General features: G+C 42.0%; 1 protein-coding gene across 1 annotated transcript in view; it reads left to right on the top strand.

Moving 5' to 3' along the window:
* The window catches only part of LOC114209031 (uncharacterized), a 34,681-nt gene extending 14,262 nt beyond the window's left edge, over positions 1-20,419 (top strand). Inside the window, exons 5-18 of the mRNA XM_028103080.1 lie at positions 1,466-1,507; positions 1,830-1,859; positions 5,228-5,272; positions 5,622-5,669; positions 5,838-5,884; positions 5,986-6,035; positions 6,310-6,527; positions 6,641-6,891; positions 8,700-8,834; positions 11,578-11,716; positions 13,948-14,001; positions 14,470-14,550; positions 17,108-17,377; positions 18,951-20,419. Coding sequence (XP_027958881.1) covers positions 1,466-1,507; positions 1,830-1,859; positions 5,228-5,272; positions 5,622-5,669; positions 5,838-5,884; positions 5,986-6,035; positions 6,310-6,527; positions 6,641-6,891; positions 8,700-8,834; positions 11,578-11,716; positions 13,948-14,001; positions 14,470-14,550; positions 17,108-17,377; positions 18,951-18,970 — 1,430 coding nt within the window. The 3' untranslated portion in view covers positions 18,971-20,419. The remainder of the gene's footprint in view (positions 1-1,465; positions 1,508-1,829; positions 1,860-5,227; positions 5,273-5,621; positions 5,670-5,837; positions 5,885-5,985; positions 6,036-6,309; positions 6,528-6,640; positions 6,892-8,699; positions 8,835-11,577; positions 11,717-13,947; positions 14,002-14,469; positions 14,551-17,107; positions 17,378-18,950) is intronic.
* Positions 20,420-20,646: the final 227 nt, after the last annotated feature.

Here is a 20,646-nt window from a genome sequence, read left to right on the forward strand (position 1 = left end):
GGAGACATGCGTAAATACAAGTGAAGCATTTTACATAAATATATGTGAAGTATCCATATACAAAATGAGTAAATAAATATGAGTAAGTACATGTAAACGAGTAAACATATATACATGCCTGTCACATGGAACACTCCAAAGAAGCTGCTATTAGCGCTGTTATTATTGTTCTCATTATTCTCAGATCTTTTCCTCCCTCCTTGTAACTGCTGCCACTCCTTCGTTATGGACATAGGGAGGAGGGTTTGAGAACAATGCTAATAGCTTCCCATGTGTGTGCTCGCTGAATCCAGAGCCTGCGTGGAGGGGGAGGCAGTGTCTGGAAACTGGGAGGAGGAGAGGATGAGGAGTGGGAGTGGGGAAGGAGCCCGGCTGGCAGGTTGGGCCTGGGGAGTTCCTGGGGTCTGCCAGGAGAGGCCCAGGTACCCCTGCAGGTGGAGGTCGGGATCCAACTGCGGAGTGGCTGCCGTGTCTTCTTTGCTCTCGAGGGGGAAAGGAGGCTGGGAATGGGGAGTGGGGCCTGGGATGTTAGTAATTGGTGGGGGAGGGCGGTGGTGGCAGAGAGGAGTTGCAAGGCCGCCCCGGGGGAGAGCACTCAGAGAGGTAGGGGTACCAGGACAGACATCATGGGAGGGCCATGCGGGCAGGAGGGAGTGGTGGGTGTCTACCTGCAGGAGTCGTTTTCTGGGGGTTAGTGGTCCTTTAGGGACATCAGGGAGGGGATTTCCAGCTAGCTGTGGGAACAGAAGCGTGATTGCAGTGGGCTGAGGCACTGAGTCGGGGGTGAGGAAGTGGAGGGAGCATTCTTGAGGACCACTCTTTCCAGAAGTAAGTTGGGTAATATGGACTACGTTTGTCCTGTGCTTCAGTCAGCGGCACGCACACTCCAGAATTTCTGCACAGTTGTGTCATTGGCCTTGTGCATGTGAACTGTCCAGATGTGCAAATGCAGGAGCCAGACAGGAACAGTGAGGGCAAGTCACGACTGGGAAGGGCTTGCGCGATGACCAGATGAAGCCAGAGGGTGATCGGAGCTCATACTTAAATAACTCAAGTGTGTTTTATCCAGTTCCAAAGAAAAATAAGCCCCCTCTTATAGGAACCAGACTAGTTTTGGACTGAATGAGAATTTTTTTTTTAAGATTTTATTTATTTATTTGAGAGAGAGAATGAGAGAGAGAGAGAGAGTGCACATGAAAGGGGAGAGGTGCAGAGGGAGAAGCAGACTCCCCGCTGAGCGGGGAGCCCGATGCGGGACTCGATCCCGGGACTCCAGGATCATGACCTGAGCCGAAGGCAGTCGCCTAACCAACTGAGCCACCCAGGCGCCCCAGACTCAATGAGAACTTATTAAATTAGGAAGAAATCAGTTGAGTTCGGATCTGTTTTATAATAGGTATAATTAAAAAAATAGTTCTTATTTTTTATTCTCTGTGTATTTCCTGTGGCGTATGTTTTTATTCAGGGGAGGACAGCAGCTCTGAGAGCAGCTCTGAAAGTGAATCTGGTGAGTAATGTATGCCTTTCCTTAATTATGGAATTCTGGTTAAACCTATGAGCCTTTACTTTTATTTTAAAGTAATGCACACATCTCTTAGATTGTTTGAGGACCTATTACTAGCGTGGTTTTGTGAAGTCCTGAAGAAATACATACGTGGTAAATACTTTCTAGTTGGCAAGCGAAGTGGGAGAACAGGATGAGCTGAAGAAGAAAGGCAGGAAATGGTTGCTATTGGCGAAAGCCAAACATTTTACCTATTCTCCCATCAGCCTGTGTTTCCTCTTGGTTGTCAAAAGAATTTGATTTAGACTTTTTTTTCTTTTTGTAGATAATGAGGAACCAGAACCAGAACAAACAAGTGAGTATATCCTTCCTCCCGATTTTATTTTTTGTTGTTGAAAGGAAGAACGGGAAGGATAGCCTTTGGGGTTTTTACGTTACCGATTGCTTGCTCATTATCTTTTTCTGTGCAAAATAAAGGTAAACATTAGGAAACTTCTCTAAGTGTTTTGAAAATGTGAGCTCCCTACACCGGGCATACAAAGCATATGCTTGTGATCTGCATTGGTACCAAGACTGTATGTGTGCAGTTCTGCTCTTAGGTTCCCTAAGGAGGAGAGATTGAGAGGCCGGCCGTAATCGGCTGCACAGCCGCAAGTGGCCCGAGCTTCCTCCTGTGGTGCTCGCTGCTCACAGATTAGGGCAGACTCAACTATTTGCCGCTGCAAATGTACCATTTGTGGTTTAGAGTTTCTGGCATGCTGTTCTAGCTATTTGTGAACAACTTGAATATGAAACCACTTGAAGGGGATAGATTCTAAATATAAAATAGGGTTTTTGTCTAAAGTTTTGTGAGTGACTAAGCTTGTATTTTAAGTGATTTTATTTTACTGTAGGATTTTTTCCCCCAGGTCTTAAGACTCTGATCTGCCCGTGAACACTGTAGCAAGGCAGTCAGAGAGCTCCTTTGCAGTACTTGAAAATAAATGAAATCTCTTCACTCAGAAGTCCTGTATATAATCTGATTCTCTCTGCAGTTTCTCTGTGGAGAACCTGTGATGGTAACTGTAAGTTTCTTGCAATCACGTTATACATTGATAAGAAGCTGGAATGATGTGTGTAGCAGCCTCGTGGAAATGTCATATTCTGATACCCATAAAGAAAAACTGTGTGCCCACCCTCTCACCTGCTATTCTCTGTACATTATGGATTATTTCATCCTTCAAAATGCAGTCAAAAGTCTAGCCTCATAGGTTGGATTAAGGTAGAAATGAAATTAGAAAGCTGGCATAGGGACCAGGTTTCTGATGTTACCAGGTAACAACTGGGTAATGGGCCACAGGGATGTGGAGTCCAGCGTCAGGACCCTCAGGGTCCAGAAGCTAGGCCTGGGCCAGGGCCGCACCAGGGCAGGCAACCTAGGTGGAAGGCATTCGGAGTCAATTAGGCTCGAGATAGGCTCAAAATCTGGTGGGTGGGTGGGGTCAGTGTGGTCAGCAGGGCGTATGGGGAGCACGGAGGGGCTAGCCCGTGACTGGGTCAGACATCTTGGTATTTTTGGCAGTCGGAGTGCCCTGGCATCTTCTGTGGGCGGGCTGAGGTTGCTTGTCCTTGGAGCCCCAGGTCGTGGAAGAGGTCCTGCCTTCCCCCAAGATTATTCTCTTTGTTAAAAGGTCTTCGATCCTTCCCATTAGGGGAGAGACCAGAGAGGTACCCTCCCATTCACCTCCGTTCTCAGGTCAGGTAGAAAGACCGGGTAGGCCACGTTGGAATGTTTGCTCCTCTGTGGGCCAGCCGGCGATGCAGGCTCACCCGTCCTCCCTGAGTGGATATGCTTTCTACTCACAGGCATGAATGTGGGGTCACCCACGTCTGATGGATTGAAGGGAAGCCATAGTTGATAAACTGGGGAGAATTGCATCAATTTCTCTGCTTTGGCTGGGAAGACCTGGTCAGAGACTCAGTGTTTGCCAGCTGGATAGCATTCTCTGATCTCTTTCACTTCCTCTGCTCCTAAGGCAGAAAACCATGGGCTATGGATCAGATACAATGTAGACAGTTAGCCAATCAATAATTTAGAATTTTATGATCCTTTATAGGACAGTAACTGAGGAAATATGATCGGAGGATGGTGTGGTGCAGGAGTTGGGTCAGTATTTCGGATCTGTCGTGTTCTGAGTCTAGGACTCTGAATAATTTTAGTCTCTCTTTGCCACATTATCTTCATGCTGTTTTTTTTAAAGCTGGTTCTTTCTTGCAAGCCCTGGTCCCTGGATACTGATGCTATAGGCCAGGAGATCAGGCAGGAGCGCTATCCTGGCGGGGGGTGAGTGTCTGTACTTCCTGGGCATTGATGATGGCATAGAACCTTGTGTATGTGTTGAGGAGTGCCTTACCCATGGGGTGACCCTCCCAAAGGTTGTTCAGACCTTTACAATATAAAACCAAGCATTTGACACATTAGGTCTTGCCTTAAGTGACAGGGTTGTTGTCTAGAATTCTTAAATTTTTGTAATGAGTCCCACCTATCACCATAGCAAAATAATAGTTAATAATAGTTATCTAACACTTACTGAGCATTAGGGAATGGTCATTTAATTTTCCTAAATTTTGGGGGGGGTGGTATTATTCTAATCTCCGTTGGATAGATATGGAAAGTGAAGCTTGGGGAGACTTAGTAATATCACCAGATAGCCCAAGCGCATGCAACTAGTGACCAGTGTAGATAATAGAAAAATTCATTGCTGTTCCCTTTCTTTCTCTCTCTCTCTTTTTTTAAGATTTTATTTATTTGAGAGAAAGAGAGAAAGTGAGCATGAGCAGGGGGAAGGGGTAGAGGGAGAGGGAGAGGGAGAAGCAGACTCCCCGCTGAGCAGGGAGCCCGATGCAGGGCTCTATCCCAGGACCCTGGGATCATGACCTGAGCCAAAGGCAGACGCTTAACTGACTGAGCCACCCAGGCGCCCCTGCTCTTCCCTTTCTTAATACATTTTTGTATTACAGAATTCTAATCATTCAGAAAATAGTGACTGAGCACTTACCAGGCCCTTGCGGTACAGTCCTCATGAAGCTTACATTCTAGTAGGGAGAGAAACAGGAAGCAGAAAACACTAAACTACAGTGTGCCAGGTGGGGGAGATGCCCCAAAGGAAAATGAAGGGGGCAGAGTGAGTATGTCAGGCAGGCCCTGTTTCAGGGAGGGGGAGTGTGCATGTGTGTCAGGAAAGCCTCTCAGATAAGGGGACGTTTGAGCAGAGACCACAAAGATGTGAGGAGGCAAACAACATGAATATTTGTGAGAGGAGACAGTATGTGCAAAGGCCCTGAGTCAGGAGTGAGTTTTGAGGTGGAGAAGTGGTAGGTAGTGACTGGAGGGCCTCAGGTGTGGGGAGGCAGGCAGGAGATGAGGTAATGTGTAGCCAGATCATAAAGGGCCTTGAGCCGTATGGAAGGAATCTGCGGGCTAAATCAGAGATTCTTACAGTCGTTCCATAAGTTTAAATATGCTTATAAGTTATAAGTTTAAATATGCTTAAAATCAGCTGTCAATTCTTTTCTTCCAGGCTAATCTCTAGCCCTAATAGCTGGAGGGCTGATGCCAGCCAGGCATTATCTTGGGCCATGAAGGAATCTTCAGTGGGGGCTGCAGCTCTCCAGTGGAGACACTGGCCCCAGTGAGGAATAACTAATGAAGAGATTGCTCATGTGCCCCTCTTGTCTTCACAGATGGGGAGCCAGGAGGGTCTTGCACGGAGGAAGCTTCTGCTCAGAGTAAGAACCAGGCAATGCGGTTTCCTCTGCTTCTCTCCCATGCTTGTGTGAGAGGGTCAGGTGTAAAGGATGATGACAAAGCCTTTGCTGCCGCATAGAAAGGTCACATAAAGATTTATGTGCCAAAATAGGGTACACTGAAACTCGAGTTACATTCGAGCTCATTTTTGCACCTTAGACCTACAGTGGGATTGACAGACATAATGTGTCATTGGATTGACTTGTGGAGGTGTTTAAATACATGTTTAAAGTTCTGTTGGTTGGGAAGCTGAAGGTGGGTGCTTGAGTAGTACACTATTTACCCTGTGACTGACTTGTGCCGATGCATGTGTGATGATCTCGTTCACAGCAGAAGACTGGGAGGATAAAGAATTGCCCAAAGATCACTCACATTCAGGTATAAACTGACATTTTCCAAAATATTCTTTTAAATATTGTTAATGCTGAAGGGGCATATACCTCTGAATTTTGTCATCTGGTCATCTCACATATATTTATTTAAAAATTTGTATTTGAAAATGCCGATCACATTCATTATAAGTGAAACTTTTTCTCTATCGTTTAGAACTGAAAAAGATCCAACCTTACTGTGAACACTGTAATGCTGAAAATGTAAGTATCTTTTCATTATAGAATATGATTCTCTAATTTGCTTTAAGAAAGTAACATTTACTTGTGTATTATTTGCTAAAATGTCTGTACTTTTTCTCCAGAAACACAATGAACAAGTGACCCCCAGGCTCCTTTCCGGGGAACAGTTTTTGTAAGTAGTTGCGAATAGAGAAAATTTAACATCGTCAGTAATTTAACTTCGTACATAAAAATGACCCCAGGTAGGGGAAACACAAAACAACCTAATTAATCTCACACACTTTATGTAATTACTTGGACTATTTTCTTTGGTAGTGATGCTTCTTCAAAATGCTATAGAATTTCGTCAGTGCTTTTGAATGAAATTAAAAACATAAATAATTTTAAGAAGTCCTCTCCTGACCAAACATAAGGACTAAAAAGGTGTTCTTATCTGTCCAATGCAGACTGAAGTTGGACACAGAGGGAACTTACCAGTGCACGGAAACTGGTCTGATATTTGAGGTTAACAGAAAAGTTGACATCAAGTATTGCATTTTGTCCTGGAGCAAATATGCAGACCTGGTTGTTAAACCCTGGGTTGTCGGTGGACCCTTGTTTGATGTTAAATGTGACCCAACCTGTCTTATCTCCATTCAGTTTCCACATTCCCTCTGCTTGGGTCGTAAGTACTTGTTTCCTAAAAGTCTAATTCGTGTGCACGTGAGTGTATATGTGAGAGTATGTGTGCAACCCGTGTACTGCCTGGAGCGCTAATTTACCTTCATATTTTAACAGACCATGATGCCAATATGACATTCAAAGTCTTACATGTTAAAAGTTCTGGGGCCTCGTTAGAATCTACCGTGGATCATTCTACAACCCACGTCAAATGGCGTGTGAGCTCTCTTTCTCCTGTGGGACCTGTTATTCAAAGTGAAGAGACCGTATACCACCACGGGGCTGTGGTTCTCTACAAAGCCATTGACCATAACCCATCCTTGTCTTTTCGAGTGTACATAGCAACCAATAACGAGTCTTTCATCAAGGTAAAGTTAAAGAAAATGAATAATAAGTGTTGACTCCTTTGTGTTCAGACATGATGCCATGTGTATGTGGGTCCCGTTCCTGTTGATTGAAGTGTCCCCCTGCTGTGGGTCTCATTTGGCACTCATCTAGAGAGGTTATAGGGTCAATGCCTAGGTGCGTGCCAAGTTTTCTGATTCCTGGAGGGCGGTCATTCTGATCTAAGGAGAAGGGGGCAGGGGTCTGGGACTTCAAGGGGAAGAAATGCAATTCGCAGGACAATGAAAAAGAGTAAATGTCTGGTAAACAAGCATTTGCTGGGCCACTCAGAAGCCATGGGACTTAGGAGTTTGATCCCACAGGCTTTGCTACGTTCCTCCCTGTCTCCCATACCTAGTTCATGTGCTAGTGTAGTTATCTGTGGTGACAGCTCTCTTCCTGGAGCAGGTCCTCTATGCAGATTCTTTTAGGCAGCTGTCAGGCGTGGGGTAGGGGAGAACTTTTCCTGAATCTGCTGGGTTCGGATTGCTTTTTTAAAAAAAATTGTTTGAATTAATTAATTTTTTAAAAAATTCCAGTATAGTTAACATACAGGATTATGTTAGTTTCAGATGTACAATATAGTGATTCATCAATTCTATACATTACTCAGGGCTCTTCATGATAAGTGTACTCTTAATCCCCTTCACATATTTCACCCAACCCCCACCCGTGATTGCTTTTGAACTAAAAACAATCTTCATGCCAAAGTGGCCCATCTTGGCCTAGCCAGCCCTTGGTCCCCTCCAATATCAAACTACCTATTTCCAGTGTTTTTAGGTTATAGTGTTTTGATGGCTTTAAACATAAGTTATATTGATTACAATTGGCAATCTATATTAAAATTTAAGAACTCTATTGAATAATAGATTTTTAGTTTCTTCCTAAGAAGGTAAAATATGCTTCCTATAATCCTGTTAAAGTTCATACTTTCAATTGGGAAACTACTTTTCAAAATGGTGTAAAAAGTAGAGTAAAGTAAAGTAGAATTAGCATGGATTTGGAATAAGTACTATTATTCAATGAACTTTATATTTCTTAAAAGTAAATTCAGTTAATTAAAAGGGTGTTATCTCTACTTCCTGGGAAGCTGGGGTGAGGAGCTGATTATATCGCTGGAACCATAGGAACATGGCATGGTTAGGGCAGGATGTGCTTCCTATTGATGCTGTATTTTTACACCTTCTTGGGTTGATTTTTTTTTTCCTATGTAGGAAGATTTCCTGGCACTTTGCATTCAGGAAACCCAGATTTCACGTTCAGCTATACAGCTGCTTTACAAGTGAGCCTGGGCCAAAGTCTCTGCCTCCTTGGGGCATTCGAACTGTGTATATAAAATCAGTGACCCCCCGGGAGAGTGGTGAAACTAAGGGTAGAAACACATAGAGTGCTGGGTAGAAGCAAGCTCTGGGTAAAGCAGAACTGTGTACAGTAAAATCATTGCTTTGTATTCACATGATGGGCAGATAATCAACACAAATGTGTAATACTAGTGCTCATGTAATTTTCTCAAATCCTTCAGAAGCAAACTTTTGGTCCCATACGGGGCACGTGTGTTGCTTCTGGCTGGTGTGCTTGGGCAGAAAGATGTTTGGAAACCTAGAAGCCTGCAGCGTGGGTTCAAGGTGCCTAATTAGCCTCCTTTTTAGAGCTCTGTGAAGGTTTTTCCATCGTTGTCATTCTGTAGGGGGACATGAAGATAATGCAGGGCGGCACGTGCACTGCTGGGCGCTTATAGTTCTTACAGTTGTTGCTGATACATTTCATAGCCAAAACCTATTTCTACCTGTAGGATATTTCCAAGTCGGTAAAGCACTCCTCTAAGAAATTCATGAAAATTGACAAGCCTCCTGTTTGCCAGAAGTTATTGCAGAACGGGAAGAAATACAGACTGATCAGTGAACCAGAAGCTGAAATCACCCCAGAGGTATATATTTTAAAAAACCACTTGGAATAGCAGCAGGGATGTATATTTTAAGGTTATTTTGAAAGTTTTAGAAGAATGCATTTTGTTCTCATTTTTTATTTATTTATAGGAAAGCAATTGTTTTGCTAAACTTGTAGCTTCTTCCAAAGACACTGTTGAATTTCTGAGTTAATCTGCCACCATCGCAAAAATAGACTATTTAATCTTTTTCCCTTTAAAAAGATTTTAAATTTTCTTGAGTTTTTTAAATTAAATTCCTCAAACAATGTTAGTTTCAAAGGAATAAAAACCTTAAGTTTAACTTTAAGTCACAGAACACTGAAAATTAATAGGAAAGAGTTGCTAACAAGGATATTGGCTTTTTCTTATTGGAAGGCATTTGAAAAATAGTTATGGGAACAAATTGTCACTAGATTTCAACTATTCAGTGTACACACCATGACATTTGTAAGTGATTTCGGTTTCCTATAAAGTGACAAAGTTATTTTTAAAACTTATTTTCATTGCATGCTCTGAATGTGTGTTGTAGCTTATCTAACTAGACATCTGTGTGGAAATTCTTTTTGTACACCTCTTTTTGTTTGTTTTATAGTTTGTGAAAAATTGAAAACATGTTTGGATTCCATTACGTTAAAATAGGAAACACGAGAGAGCTGATGGCAGTGGCCCATGTTGCATTATTATATTATCAGAGGCCTCGGGCCCTGTAGAAGCAGTCAGGTTGGTCAGACAGCCTTCCATACCTTCCTTTCCAGTTGCAAAGGGTTTCTTCCCACCTGGTGTGTTTTTGTTTTTTTTTTGAGCTTCACAACAGTGAAGCTGAAGGGACTAATGTGCAAAGCGGACGAGCGAACTGCCCAGGTCCCATGCCCAGGCGGCAGACAAGCCTGGCCCTGAGCCCACTCTGCCCGTGGTCCCTAATGCCACAGTCTTCCCACTGGTATCTGAGAGGTTGATTCCTAGCCCTTGCGAGCTCACCTAGCCCTGGCAGATGCTACCTCAAGATGATCACCAGAAGCCAGCTGCGGTCTTGTCTGGGACGTGGAATGAAATTCGAAGGGTTTGCTTAGAACAGTGTGATACTTGGCTTTTGCTGCCAAATGGAATTCCCAGGGGAGCTTTTAAAAAAGTCTGTGGTCTGGGTCCTACCCCCAGCGATACTGACTTAATTGGTCTGGGAGTGGCCTCAGCATTGGGCTTGTTAAAGCTCCCAGGGTGACTGTAATGTGCTGCCAAGATTAAGAGCCACTGGGAGAGGGAATAATACACATTGAATGGGTAAATCTGTCTAGGAAGGGACTCAGATGGTCCCCAGAGGTCTCGCTTACACAAGATGATGACGGTGGGAGGGCTTTAAGTAGTCTAGTTCTGTTAGCATTTGTGTGCTCTCTCTTAACCAAATTTCTGGATTAATGGGGATAATCTTCCAGGATTGCCCTAATGATCATACAAGGTAGTGGTTTTGGGGTACTCTGAGAGTTGTGAAACTATTAAATCTAAGGTGTTCTTACTGATTTTAGACCATTAATGATTTGTTTAACTGACATTTATCAAAAGTACCTATTACAAGTCAGTCTGGGAGAAGAGCTAAAATGAGTAAGTCATAATCTTTTCCCTCAAAAGATGCCAGTATAGAGAGAGACATACTATAGTCATGTAAAGAAATAATTTTAACGTGTGAGGTGGTATTACCATAGAGATGGGTGCAGTGGGTTTCCAGGAAGGAAGTGTTCCTATGTGGTGACATTTGTTCTGGGTTTGAAGGGAGAGGGATTCACTGGGAGAAACAGCCCTCCTGGAAGAGGGAACCGTAAGTGCCTAAGCGAGGTGATGGGGATGTGCAGCCAGGCCCAAGGCCCCAGAGAAATGGGAATGAGAAATGGGAAATGAGAGATTTGGGAAATCTCTCCCAAAGCAGAGGGCTTTGGGAGAGATCTTGGCTTTGTAGGCCTTGGTGACCCATGGTGAGGATAATGGTAGTGGTTTATAATGGAAAGGGAGAGGGAGAGTGTAAGACTGTTGGTTTTTAAGGGTGATGCCCAGTACAGTTTATTGATTTTTTTTTTTTTAAGTAGATTTCTCCCTGCAGGCTTCCTAGCCAGTCTGGAGAGGAGCAGAGGAGGTCCAAGGCATGAGGCAGTCTCTGTAGTGGATAGATGTAGAGGTTAAATGTGGTGGTTGAGTCAGAATGTGTGGATGCGAATTCAGTTCTCCCACTTCCTAGATGTGGATTTGGGCAAGTTAGTTAGGTTCTCTGAGATCCTTTATCCATAAAATAGCAATTAGAGGGTTTGTTGGGGCAAGGTGGTATTCGATGAGGGAATTTGATGTGGGCGAAACACACAGTGTAGTTCTGTAAATGTCTTGAATCAATTCCAGGTTGTGGAATGGTCGAAGTGAAAGATGGTAAGGAACCTTAAAAGCACTTATGAAAGGGTGATTAGTTTGGGAACATGAAACACTGAAACCAAGAAAGGGCTGAAAAGTTACACCTTAAAAAAATAGAGCCAAAGTACTGGAAGCCTCAATGAGGGAGAAAAGCAGGTCTGAGTAAAGAGGGACTAGAAGAAGCAAGTGAACCATAGGGTCTGTGATTACGGAGTGAGATTTCCAGCATCAGAATTTCAGGGAGCATTCAAGCCAGCACCGACCCTTCTGTTATTCCTTATTTGACATTTCATGTTGTCAACTAATGCAGCTTTTATTTAAAAAAAAAAAAAATCCCCCCCCCTTTTTTTTAAAGGAAACTGAATTTGTTGATGGTTCACTTTTAAAATTGAAAAATTACATTGAAGTATATTTGGAGCAACCAGTGGAGTTTAAATTACTTTTGGTCGAAATGGATTCTGGGGAAATTGTATGGAAAGCAAAACTGAGAGAATGTAAGTGTTTTGTATCTTGAATGAAAACTTGGGTTTGCGGGGGCGGTCTGGGTGGGCAAACAAGTAGAGTGATTGTTCCATTACCATAACATCTAAAAATCTGATTAAGAGACACAAAGACCCCGGCGAGGCTCTGGTTCTCAGGCACCCACTGCCAGACCCTTTGGTCAGTGGGTAGTTCAGTGAGGTGTGGAAGCTTCAGGCAGCAGGTGGGCTTAGTCAGTAGAGGGTTTGTTTTTTTTCCCCCCCTTACATTCTGAGGTTTGGATCTCAGATGTTTTAATGTGAATTAGGGACGTCCTGACAAAGTCTGTCCCATGACCTTGATGTACATCTGCATTTTGACTGATTTCCTGTCTCATTTGCCTCACCCTGTCTATCTGATCTGCAGCTGGTAGCCCTGCTCTGTGTGATTACAGCTCTGCTGCGGGAACGCATTCCCCTTGTTTAAGATTTCTGTGCTGGAAAGTCCCTTGGCAACCACCTTTTCAACATCCTCCCCTGCACTGGGAGGAGTTGGAGAGGGCTGCTGCTGATTTGGACTTCCTCTGGAAGAGGGGAGATGCAGGGGGACACCCCGTAGCTGCCCTTGGCCACCTCCTCAGGCAGATCTGACCTTGACTTTCAATTCTCTTTGAAGGAAGTTATTAAAACAACAGACATATGTCTAGTGGGCACATTTTGGAGCCAAAAGGGAGGCAGAAGAAAGTGGTTGGGAGTGAGGTCCTATGGGTTCTAGTTCCAGCCCTAGAATTGAGCAGCTCTGTGAGTGAGTGTGGGCAAGACCCTGAACCTGCTTGTGGCTGTTGTACCCTCCTCTGCGCATGGCACTGGGGTCCCTCCTGCCAATGCTACATGATTGTAGTAGAAATTATTTTTGCATCATTTGCATTGAATTATAATACCTTAACTCTTTCCTGGAATCATACGTAATCCAGTATCATTCCAAAAAACAGCACAAGCAGTAAGTGCCATTAGTGGGATATCAAAGGAATTTTAACCCACTCTTCTATTAATTTTATCCTCCAGAATTTTTATTTTGCTGTACAGATGTAGTAATAACAAGGGTCTGTTAAGTATTCTGTAAGTCTCTGTATCTTCTGAACCACATTTGAGTCCATTTTCGGCTAGTTTCTTTTGTACCCACCGGGTCACGTGTAGACACATGAATTAGGTCTCTGCTAGTGACGACGTGGGATGAGTGCTGTGTGCTGGTCATACATTTATGTCTTTCCACCGTGCAGATTGCTGCCTGTTATAGTCTGCCTTTCCTATTGTGTCTTTATACTCTAGCAGTGAAACCCGATCGAAGCATTTTGGAATTCTCAGTCCTTGTTTAAGCACAAGCCTTTTTGGTAGATGGGATTGATTCTTATTCCCAGTATTATACTCTTAAATTAGCTAGATGTTACTTTTTGGTCACAGCTAATGCCACTGTAATAGAGGTACTCAACATGTACAATCTGAATAACATTTTCTGGGCTAAGAACGAGTCTCTTGGTCATTTTAAAGACCACTTTATAAGACCTTTTATGATTGGTTTTTAAAAACATATTTAATAATACTCTGCATTGTAAGGTGTTTGTGGTCTCTACTGTTTTGGGGGGGAGGAGGGGCTAAACTAATGGTTAATTGAGATTGCTCATCACTATTAAGGCATCTTCACTCTAGGGACCTACAGAAGGCCTGGATGAGGCACAAGACACCTTATAGAGCAGGGACTGCATCTCAAACAGGGGAGGTGATGTAGAATCACAATGATGTGTTCAGAAAGAACTCCCCATGTACAATGTTCCAAAGTACAGAATGATAATATATGAGATTGTTTTAGGTGGAGTACATATAAATAACATTTAAAATAAACATTTTTTATCTTTATGACTTCCTTATCCATATAGCAAGTGATACCAGTGTTCTGTTTACAGTAGTTAGAGATGTAAAGAAATATTGAATAAGTAGCATTTCACCTGGCATATGGGTTTGGCAAGAATTGGGATAGTTGTGTGCAGATGACTTGAATTTGGGAAGCATTTGTCTTGTAGGACCTGTTGGGAGGGGTGCTCAGTATTTATCTCAAAGATATGTGCATTGGCATACGTACCAGGTTAAAACCCCAAACTCCTATTTGAACTTGAGAGAGACTGCCAAGACTCTAGAGCTTCATACATTTTCATGAATTGCTTTAAATCAAATTTTGTCTGTTCCAATTGCTGCTTATTATCCTTTAACAGGTGACTGGGTTCAGCATGATCAGAATCAGAACATTTCGAAAAGAAGCACAAATGGTAAGTGCTAGGTAACTGGACATTGAATGAGTTTTAACCTATTTTATTTCTTCTATCCACTAGAATTTTTATTTTGCTGGGCAAATGTGGTACCCCTAAAGATCTGCTAAGTATTCTGTTATTCTCTTAATCATCTGAACAACCTTTGAATTCATTTTCAATTTGTTTCTACCTGAATGATGATTTCCTTAAAAATCCAGGTTAAAGGTAGGTAGAGGGGTGCCTGGGTGGCTCAGTCGGTTAAGCGTCTGCCTTCGGCTCAGGTCATGATCCCGGGGTCCTGGGATCCAGCCCCGCATCGGGCTCCCTGCTCCGCGGGAAGCCTGCTTCTCCCTCTGCCCCTCCCCCTGCTTGTGTTCCCTCTCTGTTAAATAAATAAATAAATGAATAAAATCTTAAAAAAAAAAGATAGGTAGAAAATAAGAAATATTAGGGAAAGCCAATTTGTTGATTTTTTTTTATTTTAAGGTAACAGGCGGCGAAAAATGACTAGTAGCTTATCTGATGAGGACGTCTATGACAAGAGAATGAAGCAGGTTGACACTTCAGGTGTGTAAAAAGGTCATCAGCTGCTATAAATTGTTTTCCCTGGCTTCCCCCACTGATACTCTTCCAAGCCCAGCTGTTGGGTCAGTCTCCTGGAGCCGTGCCCCAGCTGTGCCTGTCCTCCCAGATACCTTCTCCTGTGTCCCAGCGCCTCAGGCCGGGAGAATGGTCCTGCTTGGCCGGCCCTACCCTTTTTCCAGTTTGAGTCCTCCAATGGAACCCCTTCACTCGGTCTAAATAGAATGGGGCACCCAGGGGAGCTCCCTTATAGTCTGTAAGCACAGGGGCCATGAACTGTCCATCTTTATGTTTCCTGTAGCAGTGAGCATGGAGCCTTTTCTGTAGAAGACAATGAATGTCGATTGAATGAAATTGTGAATGTCCATGTGTGCATTCATTGGCTTCATGGTTACTAGCTACATCTGGGGTAAAGAGCCTCCAGCTCAGTGGAGGCACGTCTCAATTTCTTCCAATTAAGTGGCAGAGACCAAGGCTTGATAGTTGTGAAAATACGAGATTTAAATGTTTAACAACAGTACTCCAAGGAACCAGAAGATGGAGTATGTAGCTCAAAATTCAAGTCCAGCCAGAATTTACAAACTTAAGTTTAAAAACAGTCTCAAATTATATGAGACTCAAGGTCTCAAGGCTTCAGGAACCTCATGTAACTCCATAAACTAACTGCTTCATCAAAATACCTATTCTTTTACTATTATTGTAAGGTATGAATCTCTGAAAGCAGATAAGCTCTCTGTAAAGTGAAGCAAGATACTCTCTACTTTCTAGAACAGAGTGTGAGGGTGGCATGTGGATGATTTTTACTGTGTATCACTATAGAAATGTTTATTGTTATTTTTGTTAAGTAAACATCAAAGTAAGTGAGGCTCTAGAATTATTTTAAAAACCTAACTATATTGGAATACGTTTTTTTCTAGTTTTATTGAGATATAATTGACAAATAAAATTCTGTATACATAAAGCATACAATGTGATGATTTGATACACATATACATTGTAAAATATTTACCAATCAAGTTAATTAGTACATCCATCACCTCACTTTCTTGTTTTGTTTTGTTTTTGGTGGCAACAATATGTAACATCTACCCTCAGCAAATTTCAAGTATATAATACGGTATTAACTCTAGTCACCATGCTGTCCATTAGATCCTCAGCCTGTATTCATCTTATAACTGGAACACAGTTATAGGTTTCTTGTTACATGCCGTTAACTTCTGGCTATTTAAAATTAACTCCAATAGCAAGTAGGTAGAAAAAGAATTAAAATTATTAAATACTACCTAGAAAGATTAAGGATTTCCAGCATTTTTGGAGTTGACAGTGTGGTATCTAAATAATTTAATAAGGATTTACTTTGTTTTAGGTACTTCCACAACGTTCTTTGAGATACTAAGTCACCACCATCCTGGTGGTTTTAGATTTACTCTGTGAGTGTGATTGATGCTTTTTAAATATGGTCAGCACTCAGGTTCAATAGAATCATCTGGAGATCTTGTTAAAGTTTAGGTTCGGAATCAGAAACAGATCTGGGGATGGTCCTGAGAACTTGCATTTTTCCTAGGTTCCCCGTGCAGCTTCCATTGCAGTGGCCGTTGGGAGAGCTAGGAGCAATGCACCACGTCTCAAGAAGCCACTAGAGGGCGCAGGCCATTGCTTAGATCCATTCTTCAATCTAGAAGGTTAGGGATCTGTGAGGTGGGGAAGGGTCCCAGCACAAAGGTTACATTCCTATTAGTAAATTGTGGGCTGTAGATGAGCAGAGGTATTGTGGTCCTGGAGGAAGGGCAGGCCTCTCACTCCCTTCTAATTTCACCTCTAGTATTTGTAATGCCTTTATGATCCTTCACTGAATCTAGGCGACCTCAGTGAGCTTTGCTACACTATTGCACAACTGGCTAAAAAACATGAAAAGAGAAAATCCAGCTTAGTGATAGGGCTCATATTTTTTCATGGGGCCGATGGTTTAACAGTAGCAAACACATGTCCCTCCAAGATTATGATGCTGTTTTTTAGAGTTCAACAGATATTACAGATACCATCTCATGACTTTTCTGTGGGTTGTGCTTCTCCCCAAATGCCAGGAGATGGCATAATGGAGATTGCGATTCAGATCTCTTGCTGCCCGCTTTAGTGGCCCTTAAGGTAGCGTCTATGTATGGCACTAACATTCAGATAGAGACACAGAGCTGGGCAAGGGTGTAACTGTATATTTTTCTTTTTGAGCTATATAAATTATTTTTGGAGTCTGATTTTTTTTTTTTATTCCCACCCAATTTGTGCTGCTTTGTAAAACAGTCTCATTCCCCGAGTTAACTGAATTACCACTGTGAACATTATACCCTGGTTTAATGTTATTATATGAAATCGTTCCCTTCCCATAATAGTGTGGAAAGCAGGGAGACTTAAATATATTTTAAAGGCAGCTAATGTTACAAATCATGGTGTCCTTTCTTATATAAGGAGAATACATTTTCATTATAAATTGCTATAAATGATTGATGTGTTGAAAGGAATGGTGGACTTCCTTGTTTGCTTTTAGATGGAGCAAAGACCAGAACCCTTTTAACAGACGCACAGTTGATTACCCTTGCTGCGAAGCTGGGGAAGGAGTGGATAAAAATTGCCATTGCCAACCTGGAGTTGGAGATTGGTGATATTGATGATATCCGGGAGAAGAAAGAAGACATTACGATGTGTAACTTTAGGATGCTGAAGAAGTGGCAAGAAAAGGAGCAGGGCAATGCCACAGCCGAGAATTTATATAAGTGCCTGAAAAACGTTTCTGTTGAAGTCCAAGATGTGCTGAAAGGTGAGCAGAAAATTATCTTAGTTGCTTCCTTAGAATCAAGCTGTGTCTTCGCAAATAGCAGCTTTCTACCATAGAATGTGTTGCTTGCTTACTTGTGAGTTTGGGTTCAGAGAATTATGTAAAGGTCGAGTAAGCATGTGGAGTGCCATAAGTAGAGATCAGAAAGCTGATTTGTGCGTGGGCTCAGAGGAACGGTTCAAATCCCATCTCAAGTGCTGGCTGGCTTGTGACTAAGCAAATTCTCAACCCAACTTTAAGCCTCTGTGTTCCCATCTGGCAAATGGATGCAAAAACCCCTATGTCCTGGGTTTATTGTGAGAATGAAAAAAAGATAATGCATGGGAAAGCTCCAGGCAGATAGTTAAGGCTCGCGAAGGGCTGAGGTGGATAAGGATGTTACATTGTGGTACTTGAGACATTTCCGCCTCCAGGCCTTGTGGCGCTGAAGCAGTGCTGGGGAAGGCCACTGGGTGGCGCCAGTGAACCTCCAGTAGCAGAGAAGAGAAGAGGAAAAGCCGAGAGCCCAGAGCAGGGCTAAAGTTTCTAGGCTTAATACAGAAAACTACACAGTTCCTTCCTTTGTTTTTAATAACTTCTTTTTGTGTGTGTGGTTTGATTTGGCACATGGGTCAAACCACTTCAAACCTTTATTACCTATTGTTACCATAGTTGTTAAATGCAGTGTTAACTTCTCCAAAGCCTCAGTAAGTCAGAGAGAGGGCTTTATTGGAATTCTGTTTGGGCTTTTTATTCCAAAAAGGATGTAAAAATGTGTAAATGCCTCACAAGTTTATATGAACAGTAAAATCATTCTGTGATCTGTCCTGATGCTTTGAGATACTGTGGGCATATTTCCCCAGTAGATTTTGGATGCAGAAGCCTCAAGCTTATTCAAATAGAATATTGAGTTTTGGTGCTGATTTTTTCATTCATATTCCTGGATATGTTGAAATTTTGTAAATTACTGAGGCCCACGTGTGGAAATCTGCTTATTTGCATATAGGCGCTCCTGCCTGTTGCCAACAATGGCCTCTGTGTTGTCATAACCAAATAATCACAGCCTCTCCCTTCAGAGTAATAAGCTTTGAAAAATCTCTCACAGAAAAATCTTTATAATGGGTTGTTATTTTGTTTTTTTTGTCTCTGCTCCTGATCTCACTAGACACTTGACTTGTTGATACATTAGAACCATAAAGGGGTTTGTGAGATTTTTTTTTGAGCACTGAAAGAGATCATAAAAGCTAGCTTATTAGCCCAATTCCCTCATTAGATAGGAAAACAAAACTCTTCTGAGTTAAAAACAAGCAAAAAAAAAAAATCAAAATTTACCAATATTTTGTGCCTTTGTGTGGCCAGAATATCCAGTTAATTGGTGGAACTCTGTATTCTTATCAGGATGTTTTATTACCTTGTAACTGTAGTCTTTAAATTGTAGTGGCTTGTCTTCAGCTCAGGAAAACCCAGCCATTGCAGAAGATCCTTTTTGAAATGGCCAAGTGATTTTCCCTAAAAGCATGCTTCCTTTCCCCCCAACAGTGAATCCCTGAATTTGTTTGATTCTTTCTTTTGTTAGGTTTCTTACAGGAAAGGTGAAGTTTGGAAGATGAACTGAAAAAGGAAGCCTCAGGAACTTTTATCTGCAAAAGACCACTTCAACTGGTAATTGGGTATGGACTTGATGAGTCCTTGAACTTCACAGTCTGGAGGCAGCTCCTTTCACACAGGCAGCCACTCCACAGCTCGCATTATTCAGGGGCACAGAAAATGTAAAATATTTGGAAAACTTAAAGGAAAGGAAAAACCTTTATAACATCGAATTTTTTTTTTTTTTTGCACCTCCTGCTCACACCATCCTGCCCTGCTTCCCCATCTAACATCTGTCCTTACAAAGGTGCTTAAAATGACTCCACTCAGATGAGAAATGTGGTAATTTTCCTTTTGGAGTCTGTGAACTATGAAATTCGTATCAAGTATTTGAAAGCTTTTTAGCAATTAAGAAGTGGTAGTGTGCTTAGACTTGCACCAATTTAGTTGAGCTTTTTTTCATTGTGACCTTAATAATGACGAGAGATTCCTGTTCTTTCAGCCCCCACTCAGACAGACACACATGCCCCCAGGTACAGTATATCTCCATAGGTGGGATGCTTTCTGTAGCTCACTTACCAACCCGTCTGGCTGGTGGTCTGTTAAACCGGTAAACCAGTCATGTTGCCTGGTCCTAGAGTGATGAGAGGAATGGAATCCTGTTCCCATCACAGGTTGGGGTACACGCTCAGAGGTGATCTTATCTCATGTGGTCAGGATGGATGGATGGTCAGAGAGTCCCTGGAAATTTCATCAACGTTCCAAAATCACAGCGCCAAACACTACATTTCTTGACTTTCACCCTGGGAGCATTTACTTTCTGGGGGGAGAAATGCTACTCAGAAATAGCTGTAGCAGGACCAAGGGAAAACTGTCATATCTTCTTGAAGAAGATTTGCCCCAGGGAATAATGAGCCACATTGGCTCTTGTTAATTGGTGAAATGGTTTTTTGGGGTATGTATAGATATTGTCACTCTCCCAGAATCATGCATGTGGTGATTAACATTTTGGATATGTTTTGTTAACTTACTTGAAGAAACTATAAATTACCATTAGTCTACTGTAAGAATTAGCTGGAGAATAAAATAAATCTCAATGAATTAATCAGAGAAATACACTTTAACTATTGTTTTGCCTGTGAAGAACAGATTTACTTTATAGGGGAGAACATATTTTTAATTGTCAGGGATCCTGTGGAATTCAAATCAGTGTCACTTTATAAGTTTTTTTTTAAATTGTACTATATTTTAGGAAACACAGGAGTTTTAACATTCAGGAGTGTAAAATACTTTATTAAAGGACTTGAATTTTTAAATGTTTATTATTTTTTATAAGTTGTTTTCCGAAGAAAAGCATAATTTCAGAGGTGCTTTGTATGTAAGTGGTTTCCTAACAATTTTCAACCTTTTTCATACTATGGATGAAGGGAAGAAAAATAAATCTGCATTTGTACAGTACTCATATGTGTCTTCTGTGTATTATTATTTACTTACAAAGTATTTTTTAAAGCATCATATTTCTCGATTGCTGTTATCCTGGCTATTTGGGCATTAGTTGGTTTTGTAGCCCCCTCTCCAGTTCTTGAACTGAGGCTGAGTGTAAACCACGGTAAGTTGGTTCACCCGGGAGTTTGCAGAAATTCAGAATTTGCCCGTCCGCTTGTCCCCTTAACTGTCCTCACTCC

This window comes from Eumetopias jubatus, unplaced genomic scaffold, assembly GCF_037043125.1.
Source record: "Eumetopias jubatus isolate StellerSeaLion01/CBP00866 unplaced genomic scaffold, mEumJub1_p1.0 scaffold_1, whole genome shotgun sequence".
NCBI classification, from domain to species: domain Eukaryota; kingdom Metazoa; phylum Chordata; class Mammalia; order Carnivora; family Otariidae; genus Eumetopias; species Eumetopias jubatus.